At 39.7% G+C, this 16,186-nt stretch overlaps 1 protein-coding gene across 8 annotated transcripts in view; it reads right to left on the bottom strand.

Moving 5' to 3' along the window:
- The window catches only part of DGKI (diacylglycerol kinase iota), a 201,466-nt gene that overhangs the window by 32,133 nt on the left and 153,147 nt on the right, over positions 1 to 16,186 (bottom strand). For all 8 annotated transcript variants that reach the window (XM_064420908.1, XM_064420900.1, XM_064420902.1 and 5 more), the window contains one exon: positions 15,646 to 15,771. In XM_064420908.1, the coding sequence (XP_064276978.1) occupies positions 15,646 to 15,771 (126 nt within the window). The remainder of the gene's footprint in view (positions 1 to 15,645; positions 15,772 to 16,186) is intronic.

Genomic DNA, 16,186 nt, shown 5'->3' with positions numbered 1-16,186 from the left:
CACCTTTCAGTTCTTTATTTGAAACAATAAAGTAAACAATGCAGATTATCCTATAATTTGGCTCTTCTTTGTGCTTGGTTAAACAGATGTCATTAGTTCCTAAAAGCAACAACAGAAGAGATGTTATTACAAGATCAATGCCTTCTCAATTAAAACATTGATTGAAGGGGAGGATGAAAAATATGTTTACTCATATTTTGTGTGCCTAAAATTATTACATATTTTTCAAATTATTACTGCCTTTTTGCTTTGTTGTGTGTCTCAAATACAATGTTTGCATGAAATTTAACATTACACTGATGCTACTAGCAATGCTTTTATTTGAAAGGATCCATCAAGTAACTGTGCAGCCTGGCATCCTGAGAAAATAAGGTTTATATAACCTTATTTATATCAGTTTCATCAGGTATATATCAGTATCTTGATGTGTACACGTGCACCTCTCTGTCTCACTCTGATAAACTCTGGGCTTGTTGGCTCATTTCATCCCTTGTTAATTGACAGAGAGTCAATTCCTGCTTTCACACACCAGGAAACAAAATAGCACAAGCTCAACTTTTCTGTGTAGCAGCAAAGCCACAAAGGAAGGTTTTGAATATCCCAGCCACAGGAAAAGCCTCAATGAGAGCTTCCACCACTGGAGATACCAAAGGCTCAACCACAATAAACTGGGCTTCCTTTGTTCCACTACTGACATGAAGAATTTTGGCAGAGTGGAGAGGACTTTCAGCATCCTCCTACAATTCCAGGCCATACAATTTAGCAAGGGGGAGGGAGGCTTTCCTAACTGCTCAAGTCCTCTCCTAACTACACCAAGGGGAGGCTTGTTTGTAGCTGTGATGGAAGGAAGTGAGGCTGCAGAAACCCCCACACTAAATAGAATTGGGCATTTTGTGCACTGACCCGGCCACCCCATGCTCATGGCAGGCTCTAAGGGAGGAAAGAGAGAAAGCCTAATGACCTGCTCTAAACCACATCCACTCACTCCACAGCCACAGGGGCTTTTTCCTGAGAGGACAAAAAAATCCAGTAGATGCTCATATTTCTGGTCACACATCTTTCTCTCAGGTCTGTAAGAAGTGTGAGAGATAGACTGTGGCAGCACTGGTCACCAGACAGGTGTTCCAAGAAGGGAGGATTCTCATCTGCTAACATTCACACAGGAACCATCTGTCTAGTGCCTGTCAGCTACCCTCCCAGTATGATCCTGGCTATGTGTTTCACTGTCATAAAGAAGCCAGTTATCATCTTCACAGCCTCCATGCCTTAAAAAAAATTAGAGACAAGTCAGACATACTTCAGGAAAACTAATATACTGTCAAGATCTGTGGTCTCACCTGGGTCAAAACACTTTGCCAAATGACATCTTGAAGGCATTTTCATTTGGTTAAACAAAACAGAAAAAATCTTCAGGAAGAGGTTCAGGCACTGCAATATCCTGTCCTTGGACATTTCAGAATGGAATAACTTTTTTCTTTATATGTATATATATATATATATATATACACATCAACTGGTTTTTTCTTCTGGTTTTATCTTGGTATAAAATTAAGTTGTAGAAAGAAAGGGTCATCATCTCCCCAAGAGAGTAAAGGCAGGCCAGATTATCTGTGACTGACTACATTTCCAGAGTCATGAGATTCAATTATCTCTTCTACCAACAGTGATGTTTATTTTCCCATGCATAATGAAACTGTGGAGCCTGATTTCACATATTTTCACCAAAGGCTTTAATCTTTCTCCCTGCTCTGGTTTTGCAAATAGCTATTGTTGTAGCAGATAGTTTGAGCAAAGACATATTTCTGTGATAGGAAAGAGGATCAGAAGGGACGAGGAGGAAAAGCACATTGTCAAGAAAGGTCTTATCATCTCTGTTTGCTTTGCATGCTGCTCCTTGACCTCCTTTCTTACAGGTCCTGCAGTAGTCTTCTCCTGTTGCAGAGTGGCAAACTCAACCCAGAGGGATAGCACAACTTGCAAGCCTCAGCCTGCAAGGGGAAGCTGTGCAAGGTCTGTTCCACCACCCCTTTCGCAAGCAAAACAGTACCCTTTGGGCTTAGCAAAAAATCCTTAAGCTTCTTCCAGAAATCAAGGTGCATATCTTTAGAAATGCATAAAAAAGGCCATAAAATGGTGTAAAAAAAAAAAAAAAAAAAAAAAAAAAAAAAAAAAAAAAAAAAAAAAAGCCTGATCATGCATATACTAGATGCATCCAGCAAATGTGAGTCCTTACAATATTGAAGGAATGAGACCTGCCCACCTGAAACCACAAAAAGCCTCCAAGTTCACTGTCTGATCAAAGGCTCAGTGGAATTTTCCCACTCACTCTTGAAGGGTTTGGATAAATTGCTGCAGAAATCTAATCCTCAGTGTAGACAAGTCAACCTTCAGTATCATACAAACCTCTCTCAAAGAGCCAAACAGTCATAGCTGCTTCCAAGTGCACCGTCCAATATGCAAGCACTGAGTTTGTTCAGACTAGATGGGTGGAAGAAGGATTATTCATTTCTAAGGAGGGAAGTGCAGGGAATATCACAATTTTGAGCCTAGTCAACTGAGACTTAGGAACCTAGAGATATACAGCCAGACTCCAGGAGATTAATTCTAACAAAATTTCAGCAAAAGAGTACATTATTCATGAAGACAAAAGCCTCTGGAGAAACAAATTTGGAGCTGATGTAAAGCAGCTATTTTAATCAATAAACCTGTAGCAGAAACTATCTGCACCAGACCTATTTAAAACCAGCCATTTAATATTTAAAGGCCAAATAACAATCTCTATGCAGCAATTCTACTGGGGTTTATGACCATTCCACTTTTTTTCCTGCTTAAGGAATGTATTTCTGCAAACTTTTTAATTCAGTCTGACAACAGCTGCCTGTGACAAGGGGAGAGCAAGAGCTGTCAAATTAAACCCATTCCTTCTCATTTTGAGAGTGCATCTCTTCAGAACCAAAAGTGGCATCCCTGTTGGGATTTATTCACATATCCTCTGATTGCAAATGAAGAAAAATTTTAGCACATCAAGTATTTTTAAAATATAGGTGAGGAAATCCTCTCATTCAGCAATTTGTATCAATACCCCTGTAACTGCGAGTCCCCTGCAGTCCCAGCTGCAAACAGTACATAATTTTATTGGTAGAAAGGCAGAAATGCTTGCTTTCCTGGTCCCTGAGCAGATAATGCTCAGTCTGGGCATGGCACTTGATGAAGAAATAAAAGCCTAAGAATTTCTGAGAGCTTCCCCACACTTCCACTTTGATCCTATACATTCCCAGTCATAGTGACCATCAGAGGCTGGAGAAGTACAGCAAGTTAGCAAGTCCAGCAAAGGCAAATGCATAGTCCTGCACTTCAGGAGGAGTAAACCCATGCAAAAAGACAGGCTGGGGGTCTGACACCTGAGAAGAAGCTTTTCAGAAAGGATGCCTGATGTTAGCAGAGTACAAGTTGAAAATCTGTCAGCAGAGTTCCCTGCAATGGAAATGACCAAAGACACACTGAGCTGTATTTGCTAGAGCAGAGTCATAAAGTATGTGGAAGTGATTTTTGACCCTCTACTCCATGCTTGGGAGACTTGAGAACAAGACAGATGTTGACAAATTGGACTGAGTTCCAGAAAGGGCTGCAGAGATGCTGTGGGCTTAGGAGGACAGGCTGTGGAATCTGGGTTTGTTCAGTAAGAAGAGAAGGTTTGGGCAAAATCTAATTGCTGCCTTCAACTACTTAACAGGAAAGGATAGCGAAAACAGAGTCTGCATGAAGAAAGGAGCAACAATCACAAGCTGGCACATGGGAAATTCAGATGGGATGTTAAGGAAAAAAATGTCTATCCACATGGATGATCAAAGAGAAGAACAAGCTGTGTAAAGAGATTGTTGAATCTCTAGTTTTGCAGATATTCAAAACTCATCTGGAAAAGGCTCTGAACTTCATCTAGCTGGATCTATCCTGAAGATTTGTATTAGATGACCTTCAGAGTTCTTCCCAACCCAAGTTTTTCTGCAATTCTCAAAGTATTTCTACAAAGCTTTCTGGTTTTACTAGCCCATTTTTCCTGTCATTCTTTCCTCCCAAATATTTCTCACAGACAATGACCATACTGCCTCACACACATGGGAAAATGCTAACCAGCAAAGCCCCCTGAATATGAGAAATTTCATTCAAGTTATTTATTATTTTGAAGAAATCTCTTTGGACATGTCCTGTAACCTGCAATGACCATCTAGAGACAAACACTAGGGATCTTATCCTTTCTTAACCCTGCTAAAGGACAAGATCAGTATTCCTTCTAGCATCTCTGTAACTTCTGATGCCTCACATTGTATCTTTTATATTTTTCAGATTCTGTACTGCTTTAGAGTGTACTTCCGAGTTTCATATTAAGGAATGGTAAGCTCTCTTCACAGAGTAGGGAGACAAAATAATTCCTTTCCTAGCTTAGGACCAAAGACAACTGATCAAAATCTTAGGTCCAAGAACTTAAACAATGTGGATTGAAGAGAGAAAAACAAGAAAGATGGGACTTCATATCTTAAAGGTGTAATTGAACAATTAACTCCAATAAGCTAATGGACCAGAACTTATAAAAATGCAAGACCCCCCTGACTGGTTGTCCATATTTGTCACCATTTTGGGTTCATATTTGGTGTAGCCCTGGCTGGGCTCTTGTGCTGCCCAAGATGTACCTATTGAGGCCTCCTAATAAATACCTACTTTCTTTTTTAGTTCCATCTAGTCTCTGTTCTAAGTCAGCCTTCACAAGGCATCACTTCCTTCAGCAGTCTCCGTCTCCACCTGCACAGCAGTCACTGCCTCGGGCTATTCACGTGCAGTCCAACATACAGGAAAGTAATTGGTGCTTCTTAGGGAAACCAGGGCAGTTCAGATGTGTTCCATGCTGGTTCTCAGGCATGTCAGTGTCCCCTATATTGTCACATGCCTTTTTCCACTACTTCTTAACTTTTTATCTCTTACCTTTTCTCTGTCCACTCTGGAATGTTTTAATAAAGACTTGTAAGACCACAATGCAGCTATACCTGAAGCTGTACTGACACCCAGAGGAGTTGTCTAGGAATTGCTGCTTAAAAAGGGAATAGAAGATTTTATTACAAAATCAGTTATAAGCCTCAACATGCCTATCATTAATTTTTTTAAAGGAGAAAAAAGGTATAAAAATGTTCTATAAAATTTATATTGGATAAGATAGTTCCACCTCAAAACATGACCTGAGCAAGCTGGCTTGGTATTTACTTGAAAAAGAAGGTATTTCCAAATGAGAAGCAAGATCACTGTAGAATAATCACAGTTTATTTGGATTCATTTTTTTGTTTTGTCTTTTTATAAATACTTGGCCTTTCTTTCTCTTATCATCACATGGCACTAAAATATCTCAGTGGAATGCAAGAGAATAATTTTGAAGAGGGTCCTATCCCAGCTTCTTTGAAATACTCTTCTTCCATTTCCAGACTTTAATTAAATCTTCAAATCCTCACTGACCTATGGAAAGCGAGATCTAAGGACATTATGTAATGCTTTAGTGAAACAATAACCTGGTTGTTTGACACAGGTTACTGTTAAGAAGACCTAGAACAGGAGCTAAAGTGGCTACATTTATGCATTTCCTCATCATTCTACATGAGAATAAAGTCATATCTATTAGGTAACAAAACATCTGGCTTTTCCTCAACAACAAATAGATGCATTTTTACTTCTTCCAGGAAAAGATTAATCAGAGGTCACTTTGTTGGGACTTCAGCTTTATTTAACCCAGAGAAAGAAATTATTTTGCTATGCAGAATGCCATGACAGCCCCATTTTGAGCACCTCAGGTGTAACCCGGTTCATAAGACACAGCTTCACTTGGCCCTCAGGCTAGATGGAGGTGAAGCACATCACCTGCTTTGTGTCTTGAGGTACTACCCAAATAATTTTAGACCACTTTGGGTTTCTAAAAAATCCAGAAGCTACGCTAAATGGTGTGTTTGTTACAATAATGCAAACTCGTCACTTTTGAGAAACAGCAATTTGTTCCTGAAACACATTAATCCCTCAGAAACAGATTCTTGCAATTATGTTTAAAAAGTCACCTGATTTCCACAAGTGCTAAGCACTAACAAACCCTCACTTTACTGCTATCTTTTAAAAAATAATCCAAAAATTTAAAAATCACCTTAGTTAATATGCATAACACAGAGATCCTAGGCAGATCAGAACTGCTGAGAAGTTTACTCTCCTGCTATAGACTAATTGATGGAGAAAGAACTTATATTGAGAGTTTCAGATATGATTTTTGTGCTGCACTTTTAGATGTCTGGCACAGAAACAGGAATCTAGGAGTCAGGGTTACACTGGCTCCAAGCCACCTCTGGCTCTCTGATTTCAACTCTTGGCATAATTTAGCCAGGTCCATCTGTCCCTGCTTGCCCATGGGTACCAGCACTGCCAGAACCTCAGCAAGGCTCTCTGTTATGGCCCTGCTCCCAGTGTACTTCCCTGCCTTGCAGACACCTCTGTGCCAGCACTGCTAAACACTCTCTGTCTCAGCTACCAAGACAAAGCTGTGGGGTTTAGTGGGCCTTTCCCAGTGCAGAGGAGCAGCAGGCAAGCAGGGACAGACGGAATGTTTTTAAGCTTTCAGAAGTTTCTCTGCTCACCCGAGTCCTTTGGCAGGCGTGTTAAAGAGGCACTGTACCTCCTACACCCTGACATATAAGACCAGAGCCAGGGGACACAGGCACTCACACTAGACATGGAAGGGAAAGGGCAGCTCCTGCAGAGCAGCCATGCCAAGACACACAGCCTGGGAAACAATAAACTTTCCAAGCAGCCCCAGTGAAAATTATCACATTTTGTTCCATGAGTCAAGTGAGGGCTCATATCAGAATATCATCCCCAGCCTCACCAAACACTAATTTCTGCAGGTTTAAAATACTCCATTGCAAACCTCAAAAGATGACCTACTTTCACACAACTATCCTTTGTCTTTACCTTTTGTCGCATGGTATTTTAGACATTTCCCAGGTTTCAGCCACAGCAGAAATACAAACATGATGATATCTAAAGAATTATTGAAAGGCTTGGCTTTTTAAAATTTAACACAGTCAACTCAGGTGAAATAGTACTTCTGTGTGGTATTTTAGAGCAGCTATTTTACCAAACTACATTTCTATTCTCTTTGAAAGCCTGTTAAACCAGAACTTAGGGATATGAACAGGAATGGAAATACAGTCTGAATGCATCTAATGAGATGTCCAGGTGTGAAAGCTTGAACACAGTGTATAGCCCAATGTGTGTGTAACACATGTACAGGGCTGTTTCTTACCCAAGCTCTGAAGCTCACTAGTTTTGGCTTTGATAAGACAGCTTGGTATACTGAGTGAGAACACATTAAGAACCAGTCTCTTCTCCAAGCAGATGGCAGCTCCTTATGGCAGGCACAGAGCACATGGCCACAGGCTTGCTATTCCTGTGCAATGCCCAGAAAACTAGGACTGGGAGGTTCGGTTTTTGTTGGTTTTGGTTGTTTTTTTCTTACTTCAACACTTACAAATGAGTAAGAGCACATAAATACAAACATAAATGTCTAAAACTACAAGGTACACAACTTTTCCAGCCTTGATTGGCTTTTAAGTCAGCCATACTGGAGAATATTTGACCTATATTTATAACAGTGCTTAAAGAATACCCAGAATAATATATCTTTCTGTCAATCATCTTTTATCACCCCAGTAAACCCATCCATCCCCTTTTCCACCACCTTTAATGTCACTGGGGACTGTAGGTCTGTTGTTTCCAGTCCATAAAGCTGTAGAGAGATTCACATTCTACAGTGGCATTGTCAGATCCACTGATGCTACCCTGCTCCTGCCAGGTACAGTTACCACATGTCCAATGCTTGCAGGGAAAGCAGTAGGCCCCAAAAATTAAATTATCAAATGTCATTTCCTTTTACCCAGACAAAAATAAAATGAGATTATGATAAGTCTTTCTCTTGATATATTCCTGCCTTCTTTGCTGTAAAGCTGTCTTCTCAGAGAAGATTCTGCTTTGAAAATCAAGGACTAAAGTACGCAAGCAAGGATGTAAGCAAAGGGGGGAAAGAACACAGTTGTTAAAAAAAAAAAAAGAGACAGAAAACAGACTCTATTGCTTCAGTCTTGGCTATCAGCCAGAGAGTGGAAAGCAGATTAATAATTGTTATGGTGAACCACTTCAAGGAAACCAAGGTACCCAGCTATCTCTACTTTGCCAACATAATTTTTTTATCCTTTAAATGCACTCCAAAATAAAAACCTCTAACCCATGTGGAAAACTTGGGCTTTGCCCCTTTGTCTACTGGAAATATTCAGAAGGCATTTTCAAACTAGGTAGTAGTTGACTTTTTAACATTCAGATAAGATGGTTTCTTTGTCAAGTACATGTGCATTCTGTTGCTTGAAGTTGCCCCAAGGAGAGGAGGAGAGCTGAACTGCTTGCATTTCCCTTTTGGAAAGTGGGATGCCAGTCAAGAAGCAAGATCTCTCTAAAGAAGCCAATTTGTAGTCTCATCGTGTGTGGGAGTGTTTTGCATGTCACTGTCTGTCAAAATAATTCGCCAGCAGGGTGAATTTCCTCAGCTGTGCATCAGGTGTTGAGATGCCACTAAAGTCATTAAGAGGGGGCAGCTTGGTGAGAAAAGAGGAAGCCAAAATCACACCCAGTCCACTCTGGGGAGCTAAATGCTGAATGCTGAAATGTATTGGTAATAAGTACCGAGGAAAAAAAGAACACTGTACAGGATACAGTACAGGATGTGCTCTGTTTCTGCCATCTATCGAAGGGGCGGATGTACAAGCCCACTTCACATGTACACACTGTTATTAAAACCCCTTTGCCTCAACAGCAGAGGCTGGAGACTTCATTCTTGAAGAAAACACACACTCTCTGCATTGCATTCACATATACAAATAAGGTTATAGACATGCAAATCTAAACCAATTTCTGATTTCTTCTTTTCCCAATTATGGTTAACAAGAGCAGAAGGAAAAGTTGTGTCTTAAAGCTCACTATTACTGGGCTGGGGTTGTCAAGATGACATGTAGGTACCAATTACTAATCACTGTTGCAGAAAATTTTAAGTACTACCTATGAATTTTCTACAGCCTAGTTCTCTATAGATAAGGCCAGAGTTGACAATAGTGACATAAAAATTCTACTAATCAAAACACAGGCATAGATGATGAAATAAGGTTTTGCCTGTATGCAATCACTTAAAGGTAACACCAGAAGTTGCTGAAAGTTTGTTTTTAATAGCTTCCAGAACCATCTGATTCTGTTTGCAAAGGTCCCTCAGGTCCAGTGCATGCCATCATCATAAAGCCGTGGCTCATCCCCTGACCTACCAGGGCTTGTATGTGGCACCACTTTCCTTTGTCCTGCTTTTGTGCCTTCAGACACCAGAACTAAATTCCAGGATCTTTCCATTCCAGAACTATCCCTGAGATGGTACCACTCCAGCTGAAGTAGCTCAAAGCCTCTTGAATCCTGAGTTGAGAGCATCTGTTCTCATGTTTTACCCACTCAGAATAAGCCAAGAGCATATCTCATGCAGGCCAGTCTTTGCAAAGGTATTTCAGTATGAACATTCCTCTCCATTCTTTCTTTTTAGCATTGTTTTCCTCTCCCAACTCTGCCTTTCATCTACAGCTGACTCAAGATGTGTCTATTAATCAGACATGGCCAGGAGTCCCTGAATAATTCTTGCATTTTTCCCCACTGAAAATCTCCCAAAACAATGAACATGGCTAAGATTAATATAGAGAGATTGTATTCACAACCAAAGCTTAAAATACATTACATTGTTTACCACATCTGTACACTAGACTAAAAAAATTTAACAGGTGCCATCCTTGTCAAAGAATTCTTCATCAGTGGCAGTAAGGGGAGATTTATAGAGGAATTGAATAAAGGTTTGCCTAATGGTGGATAAATTGTAGCTTCTATCTGGGATGTGTATAAAATTTTTAGTGTGACTGCATCATGCTGACAAATAGCAAAAGCTTTAAAAATACAGAACGAGACCCCACACCAAAAGGCATCACTTTTTTCACACTCAGTCTCATGTAGGGAACATGTTTTCCATCTAAACAATTTCTTATTCTTTTGCTGTATTCTTATAATCTATTTTCCTTTGCTTTCTTTGAAGTTCTTTTCCTGTTTAACACACATTTACCTTCTTCTGAATAATGCTGTCTTCTTTACAACACTTTTCCCTCTTCTTTGGGTCTACACCTTCCTTTCCAGTGCCAACCCCGTGTTTTTTACATCACTTTCCTAGCAAAAAGCAGAGTGTTTTAGGCAAATCTCTCATGCTCCACTTTTAGGTAGTGAGAAAGATGCTATTTGTAAAAGTATCCAAGACAACAGAAGAGAAAGAAAATGGAGAGCTAAGCAAAAAAAAGACACTGCACTCTGTTATAGTTGAATTCCATTATAAGTACTACATGGGAGTGTACAGTAATGGTAATGGTGATTTACACCTTCACTAAAATAAGATTTGTTTGAAAGCAATCAGTACTCATGGAGTCTCATCTGCAAAATGGAAAGAAATTCTTACAGGTATACAAATACCTGATTAAGACATACACACTTCACTCTTGCAGTATAATTTTATAAAGGGAGCTTGAACTAAATCTGAACCTGAAAATTAATTCAGATTTTGCTATCAAAAACACCAGGGTAGACAACTCTGCTTGTGGAGGAGCTGATGCTGAGTTTTCCAATACACTATTTTTCAGGCAAACCTTGGATTTTTCAAGTCCTTACCAACCTTTGAAATTTTAAAGATTCACTGTCATCAGGCAGTCCTTGCCTAGCACGTTCTGAATCTTTATTCTTTCTAAACTTCCACTAAATTAGCATTCTTTCTCCTTTAACATGCAAATTTGTATCCCTGATGTTCTTCTCATCTTGTAAGACACGAAGATTTCTCTTTAAAAAATACCCTAAACCACCTTGCAACATCTGTGTTGTCACACTGATTTCCTGGGCAACAATCAGATTCTTGTGGCTGAGTGAAACACTTGGCATTTAGCCTTTTTCTTCTTCCCTCTGAGAAACTAGGTTATTATAGCTTCATAAAGCAATGCCTGGATGGTATTACTAGCTAATTAATGTCTATTTAGTGGAAAGGGGTGCAGCCATCTTCCAGCACCTACAGGAATTTTTTTTCTTCCTCTCCCTAACAAGACCAGATGGCATCCTGGCCAACCTTCGCCCACCCTTCATAAGCCATGCACTTGATTCAGAAAATGCAGCCAGCAGCTTGGGAAACACATTACCATCACAGCTGGACAGATGCTAGAAAAGAGCTGGTTACTGCCCCGGATGGTGGGAAAATTAATTACTTCAATTAAAAGATGTAGATTAAACCGCTACCAAGATATAGTCACCTTTTCATCTCTGTATGCTGATGGGGTTTTTATTTTATCGAATTTTCCAGCTCTCATTATATAACAGGGTGACAACGAAGAAGAGAAATATATGGCCAACAACAAACACACAGCAGGCTGTAAGGTCTTCTGCATCTCACTGTACTATTTAATCATAGGATGAAACCACTCATTTACAAAGGAAGGGTCCAATTTTCTGTATCAGTGCAGTCAGACCAGAACATTTATCTTTTTTCAAGATCAAACACCTCTAGTCCAAGTAAATTGTCTTCCCAATGTGTTGTTTTTTTGTTTTTTTTTTTTAAACAGTGTTCATGCTAATTGATGTTTCTATTAAACTACAATCTACCCCAGCTCATGACTACTGCATCAAGACACTGTTTCATGTCCTGTCCAACCCATCACAGATCAAAGATCTATCAAATAAGGAACAAAACATGAAATACTATTAACCAACCTCTACCTGAAAATAATATTAATTCAGTTAACTGAAAACAAAAACATCATTTTTCTCTCAGAAAGACCCCTGCCTCAAAACCATTATATTCATACTATGCTTTAACCAAACAAGCTTGTGATCAAAAGCAACACCTAACATTAGAATTATTTTTAGATCAGGTATTCTGCTCTCTGTTTTCATTTATTGAAATAATATAAGGGATCATTCAACTTCAAATTTTAAGCTACATTCCTCACTTATCAGAAACACTTTATCTTAAAGAAGTTTTATATAAATGTGAGTATATGTGAGTGTGTGTGTGTATATATATATATATATATATATATATGCAATTACAGACTTCTATATGAGTATATATAATGATGACAGATACACTCTAAGCATTCTGAAGCTATATTATGACCAGCTGTTGTCATAACCTGTTTAGGAGAAAAAATTACCAGAAAGCACTCCCAGTGTGTCATCTATGACCCTTTCTCTCACACCAAGTCCCCTGTCATTTGCCCTAGGCTATAGGATAACACATTTTGAGCTGTACAATATTTCTGACTAGATAAACATGTTGGATGCTGATGACTCTTAGAAGATGCATGAGAACTCTGTGTACAGGAAGAATTGACTGCTCTGTTCTCTGCCATATTCCTGTTTAGGAATTTTGCTGAAATCCTTTTCTCAAGTTTTAATTGAAAAATAATTTCTGAAGTGACAAATCTCTGCAAAGAACCCGTGAGAAACTTCAGCTGCCAAAATATAATAATGCTTTCTAAAGTACTAATATTTTTCTTTCAAGTGCTATGTTAAAGATTTATTTTTTCATTGCTAAGTCAAACAACCAGAAGCTCATCATACTGCAACCCTGTTGCACTCAAATGTTATGAAAACTTTTAGTCACATTGCCACTTTCTAGTTTCTTCTACTGGACTCTTGCCTCAGAGTTTAACTCAAAACCTTCTCGATATCCTCCTGTATATGCACTACACCGCCTCAAGATTTATTTCTTCCACACTGCCAAAACTGTGCACAGCATGCAAAATGATTCATGTCCTGCTAAGCATCTCTGACAGAGTCTCCCCATAGTATCCAGGTTTCTCAAGACCATGAAATTTACCCTCACTGTGCCCCTTTAAGGTGAGGGTGCAATATTATCTGTATTCTGCAGCTGGGAAAGCAGGCACAAACTTTCTATTCATTTTAGTCATACAACCTGAGGCAACAGAAATCCTATTTCTCAGTTTCCAGCCCTCCACACTCTTTCAAAACTTCTTTGTAGTGGTCCCCCAGTAACCGAACCTACTTCACAGTGGACATGCACAGAATGAGGAGCCCATGGTTAACCGGCCACTTGAGAAAAGTTATCGTAAATCCTCACCTTTCAGAAATTCTGTCACAGATACTGAAAAGAGAAGCCAGTCCCACAGGGCATCATTCAGCTGTCTAAAATTTAATAATACCTTGCTGCCTCCACTGAGGTCCCCTGACTCATTTACCATACACCTTCCACCTTGGTAGCAAGTGAAGCAGTGTCTAAACATATTTCAGAGCTTGCCCACCTCTGTAATAACCTGATTAAAGTCAGAATTCTGTATTCTGGAGAGAAACAGACAGAGACCCTTCCCCCATGCCCCTAGCCTGTCTCACACATCTCTTACCTATCTGTACCCCATGCCCTCCTCCTTTTCCCATTTTTACTCCCCAGACACCTGGTTATCCTCTGTGTCCTGAACAGCTCCCATCCTTTAACCCTGTTCCTCAAGCCCTGCACATGCTCCCTCTGTGCTTCTACTCCTTTGGCTCTTGCAGCCTCTTTTCCTTGTTCCATCATACACCTTCTCCTGACCACCTCCATCTTAACATGACTGATGCATCCCTTTTCTCCTTGCTGCTGGAGAACAGCTAATGAGCAGCACAGTCCCACTTCCCTCAGCCCTGCAGGCAGGTCTGCAACCTGAATTAAGCACAGAGAAGCATAACTCCTCTGTGAGCATGTACAGACAGAAACTTTTGAAAGCAAAGCTCTTGAATCTGAGGTGTCTCCAAAATGCACAAACAACCTCATCAGCAGGGCAAATTTAGGGGTAATTTTCAAGACAGCAAAAGGCATCTCCCTGGTATTATGATGACATTTTACTAAATGTCAAGCTTCCAAAATTTCATTCCAATGAGTTTCATTCCACTACCAGCCCTAACACATCTCAGGAAAGAACCAGTGGATTTATTTATTTGAAGGAAGGTCATTTAAAGGAGCACATTTCTCACAAATCTTGTCTTAAGAAAGAACCGGCTTTTTTTTTGTTAAAGTTTTTACTAAAAGAAAAATAATCAGTCATAGACTGAGTCTTAGAATGAAAAAATTCAGCCAAAACAATTAAAGTTTAGAGAACTTGTAAAGTAAACAATTCCTCATAGTAGGCAGTGCCAGGGACACTTTACTCTGAGCAATGCTACTAGCTTCCTTTGTGCTTAATAAATCCACCAAATGTAATTGTTATAGCTAAGCAAACATTTCCAGTCATGCTGATGTAAACAAAATCATTCTTCTTATCAATAAGAAATAAGTCCATGTGTTCTCACCATCTCTCCACACTGCCTAAAACTGTCTAAGCATCATTTTTCTCACAGCTTTGCCAGCTTCAGATTTTGGGCTCTTCCATTCAAGTCTATGGAAAAATGAACCTAAATTCACCATTTTTCACTTTTCAAAGAATATCAAGAACTAATCCAGAATTCCTCAGGGAGAAAACCAGGCAATTTTCTCCTGGCAGTGCTACCTTGATCACCCTTTCTTGCCGTGACATCTCCTCCTGACAGCAGTTTCCAGTTAGCTGGAAAGTTTCCAGTTGGTAGCCACATGGCTAGACAGCCTGCCATCCCCACTGCAGCTGTCCCAGAGCTGTAGGCTCTGCCTGCCCTCTACCTTGCAGTCCTCTCCCACACACATCCTGACAGAAAAAAAAATCTGAAAAAAGGCAACATTGTCACTAATCCTAATTTTTCTATACTATGTCTTAAAAGCTGCCCATAGGGTTGCTGATACAATAGAACTAAAAACACAATTATACATAACATAATTATTGGGGAATGGGTGGAATATGATACCAAATCACAAATAACTTTCAAAGCCACAAACAGAGTTCTGACAGACATTTCCCATCTAATCTTTGAAAATGATCCACTGGCAGTTTTGAAAATCTAAAGTGAAATAACCAAAAAGTTGAGAACAATTTTTAACATTAAGCAGAATAAGAGGTATTTTTAAATCAATCTGAACATAGTAGATAGTACTAAGGCAAAATTTTCTTTTATGGGGAAATTATCAAAAAGAAAACCACTGTACAGCCATCCTACATGGTTCAAGATATGAAAACCTTTGCCTACACCTTTGACAGCAAGCAGCAGTTATAGAGGTTCCTGCTTTATCACATTGCATTAGAACTAATTTGAGGGTGAATGCTTTGACCTTTCACCAAACCAATTGCCAAGAAGGTTTTCTGGAACTTCAGACATCAAAAATAAGGTATTTTCTTTCAAATAATTGGATTTAGGTTTATTAAAAGGAGAGGGTGCATAAAGAACGAAGCAAAGACAAGCACATAAAATAATGGACAAAGAGGAAGAACAGAAGGGAGAAGCAAAAGAGAAATAGCAAATTTCAGCATGTCAGCACAATTCATTAAGCTTAAAGGAGGCATTAGAAGTTGTCTGTGGTGACAGGGACAGTGCATCATCAAGCAGAGAAATGCAGAGGGCTCTTACTGCAGCATATGTGTCTGGCTGGCGTCCTTTTGTTTGTCAGGTACCTCGTAGTGGGGAGAAATCTTTCCAAGGCCGCTGTCACTCAGCATCCTCTTCCGAACCGCAGGGTTCCACCGCTCCGATATTCTAAGGAGAGAAGGAGGAAGAGAAAGGCATTCATACCCCTTGTATGCTCCACTTGGAAGCTGTGTTATGTTTATTGGTTCCCAGTATTTTTCAGCCCATAGCAAGTTAAAATAGATTAATTCACTATGAGTGCTGTTCCTAAAGATGAATAGAAGCATTTCTGGTCTGTCAAGAGGATGATAAGAAGCAGAGACACTTCATGATCATTCTTAGGCACAAAGGGCTTCAGGGCTTTACACAGTAGGATCAGAACTCTGACCATGCAAAGTTTGTAACTCAATCATTAGAGATTTATGGCAGGATTTAGGGTCAGGTGGTGTGAGGTGGTTAAAAGGTGTGAAGTCCACTAGTCCTGCTGTGTGTTCCAGGAAGCCCAATGGAGTAGATGTTACACTACTCTTCTGTCATTACCACA

This window comes from Passer domesticus, chromosome 5 (assembly GCF_036417665.1).
Source record: "Passer domesticus isolate bPasDom1 chromosome 5, bPasDom1.hap1, whole genome shotgun sequence".
In the NCBI taxonomy this organism is placed as follows: Eukaryota; Metazoa; Chordata; class Aves; order Passeriformes; family Passeridae; genus Passer; species Passer domesticus.
Note: the sequence above shows the minus strand (reverse complement) of the source record. Positions and strands in the feature narration are given on the sequence as shown.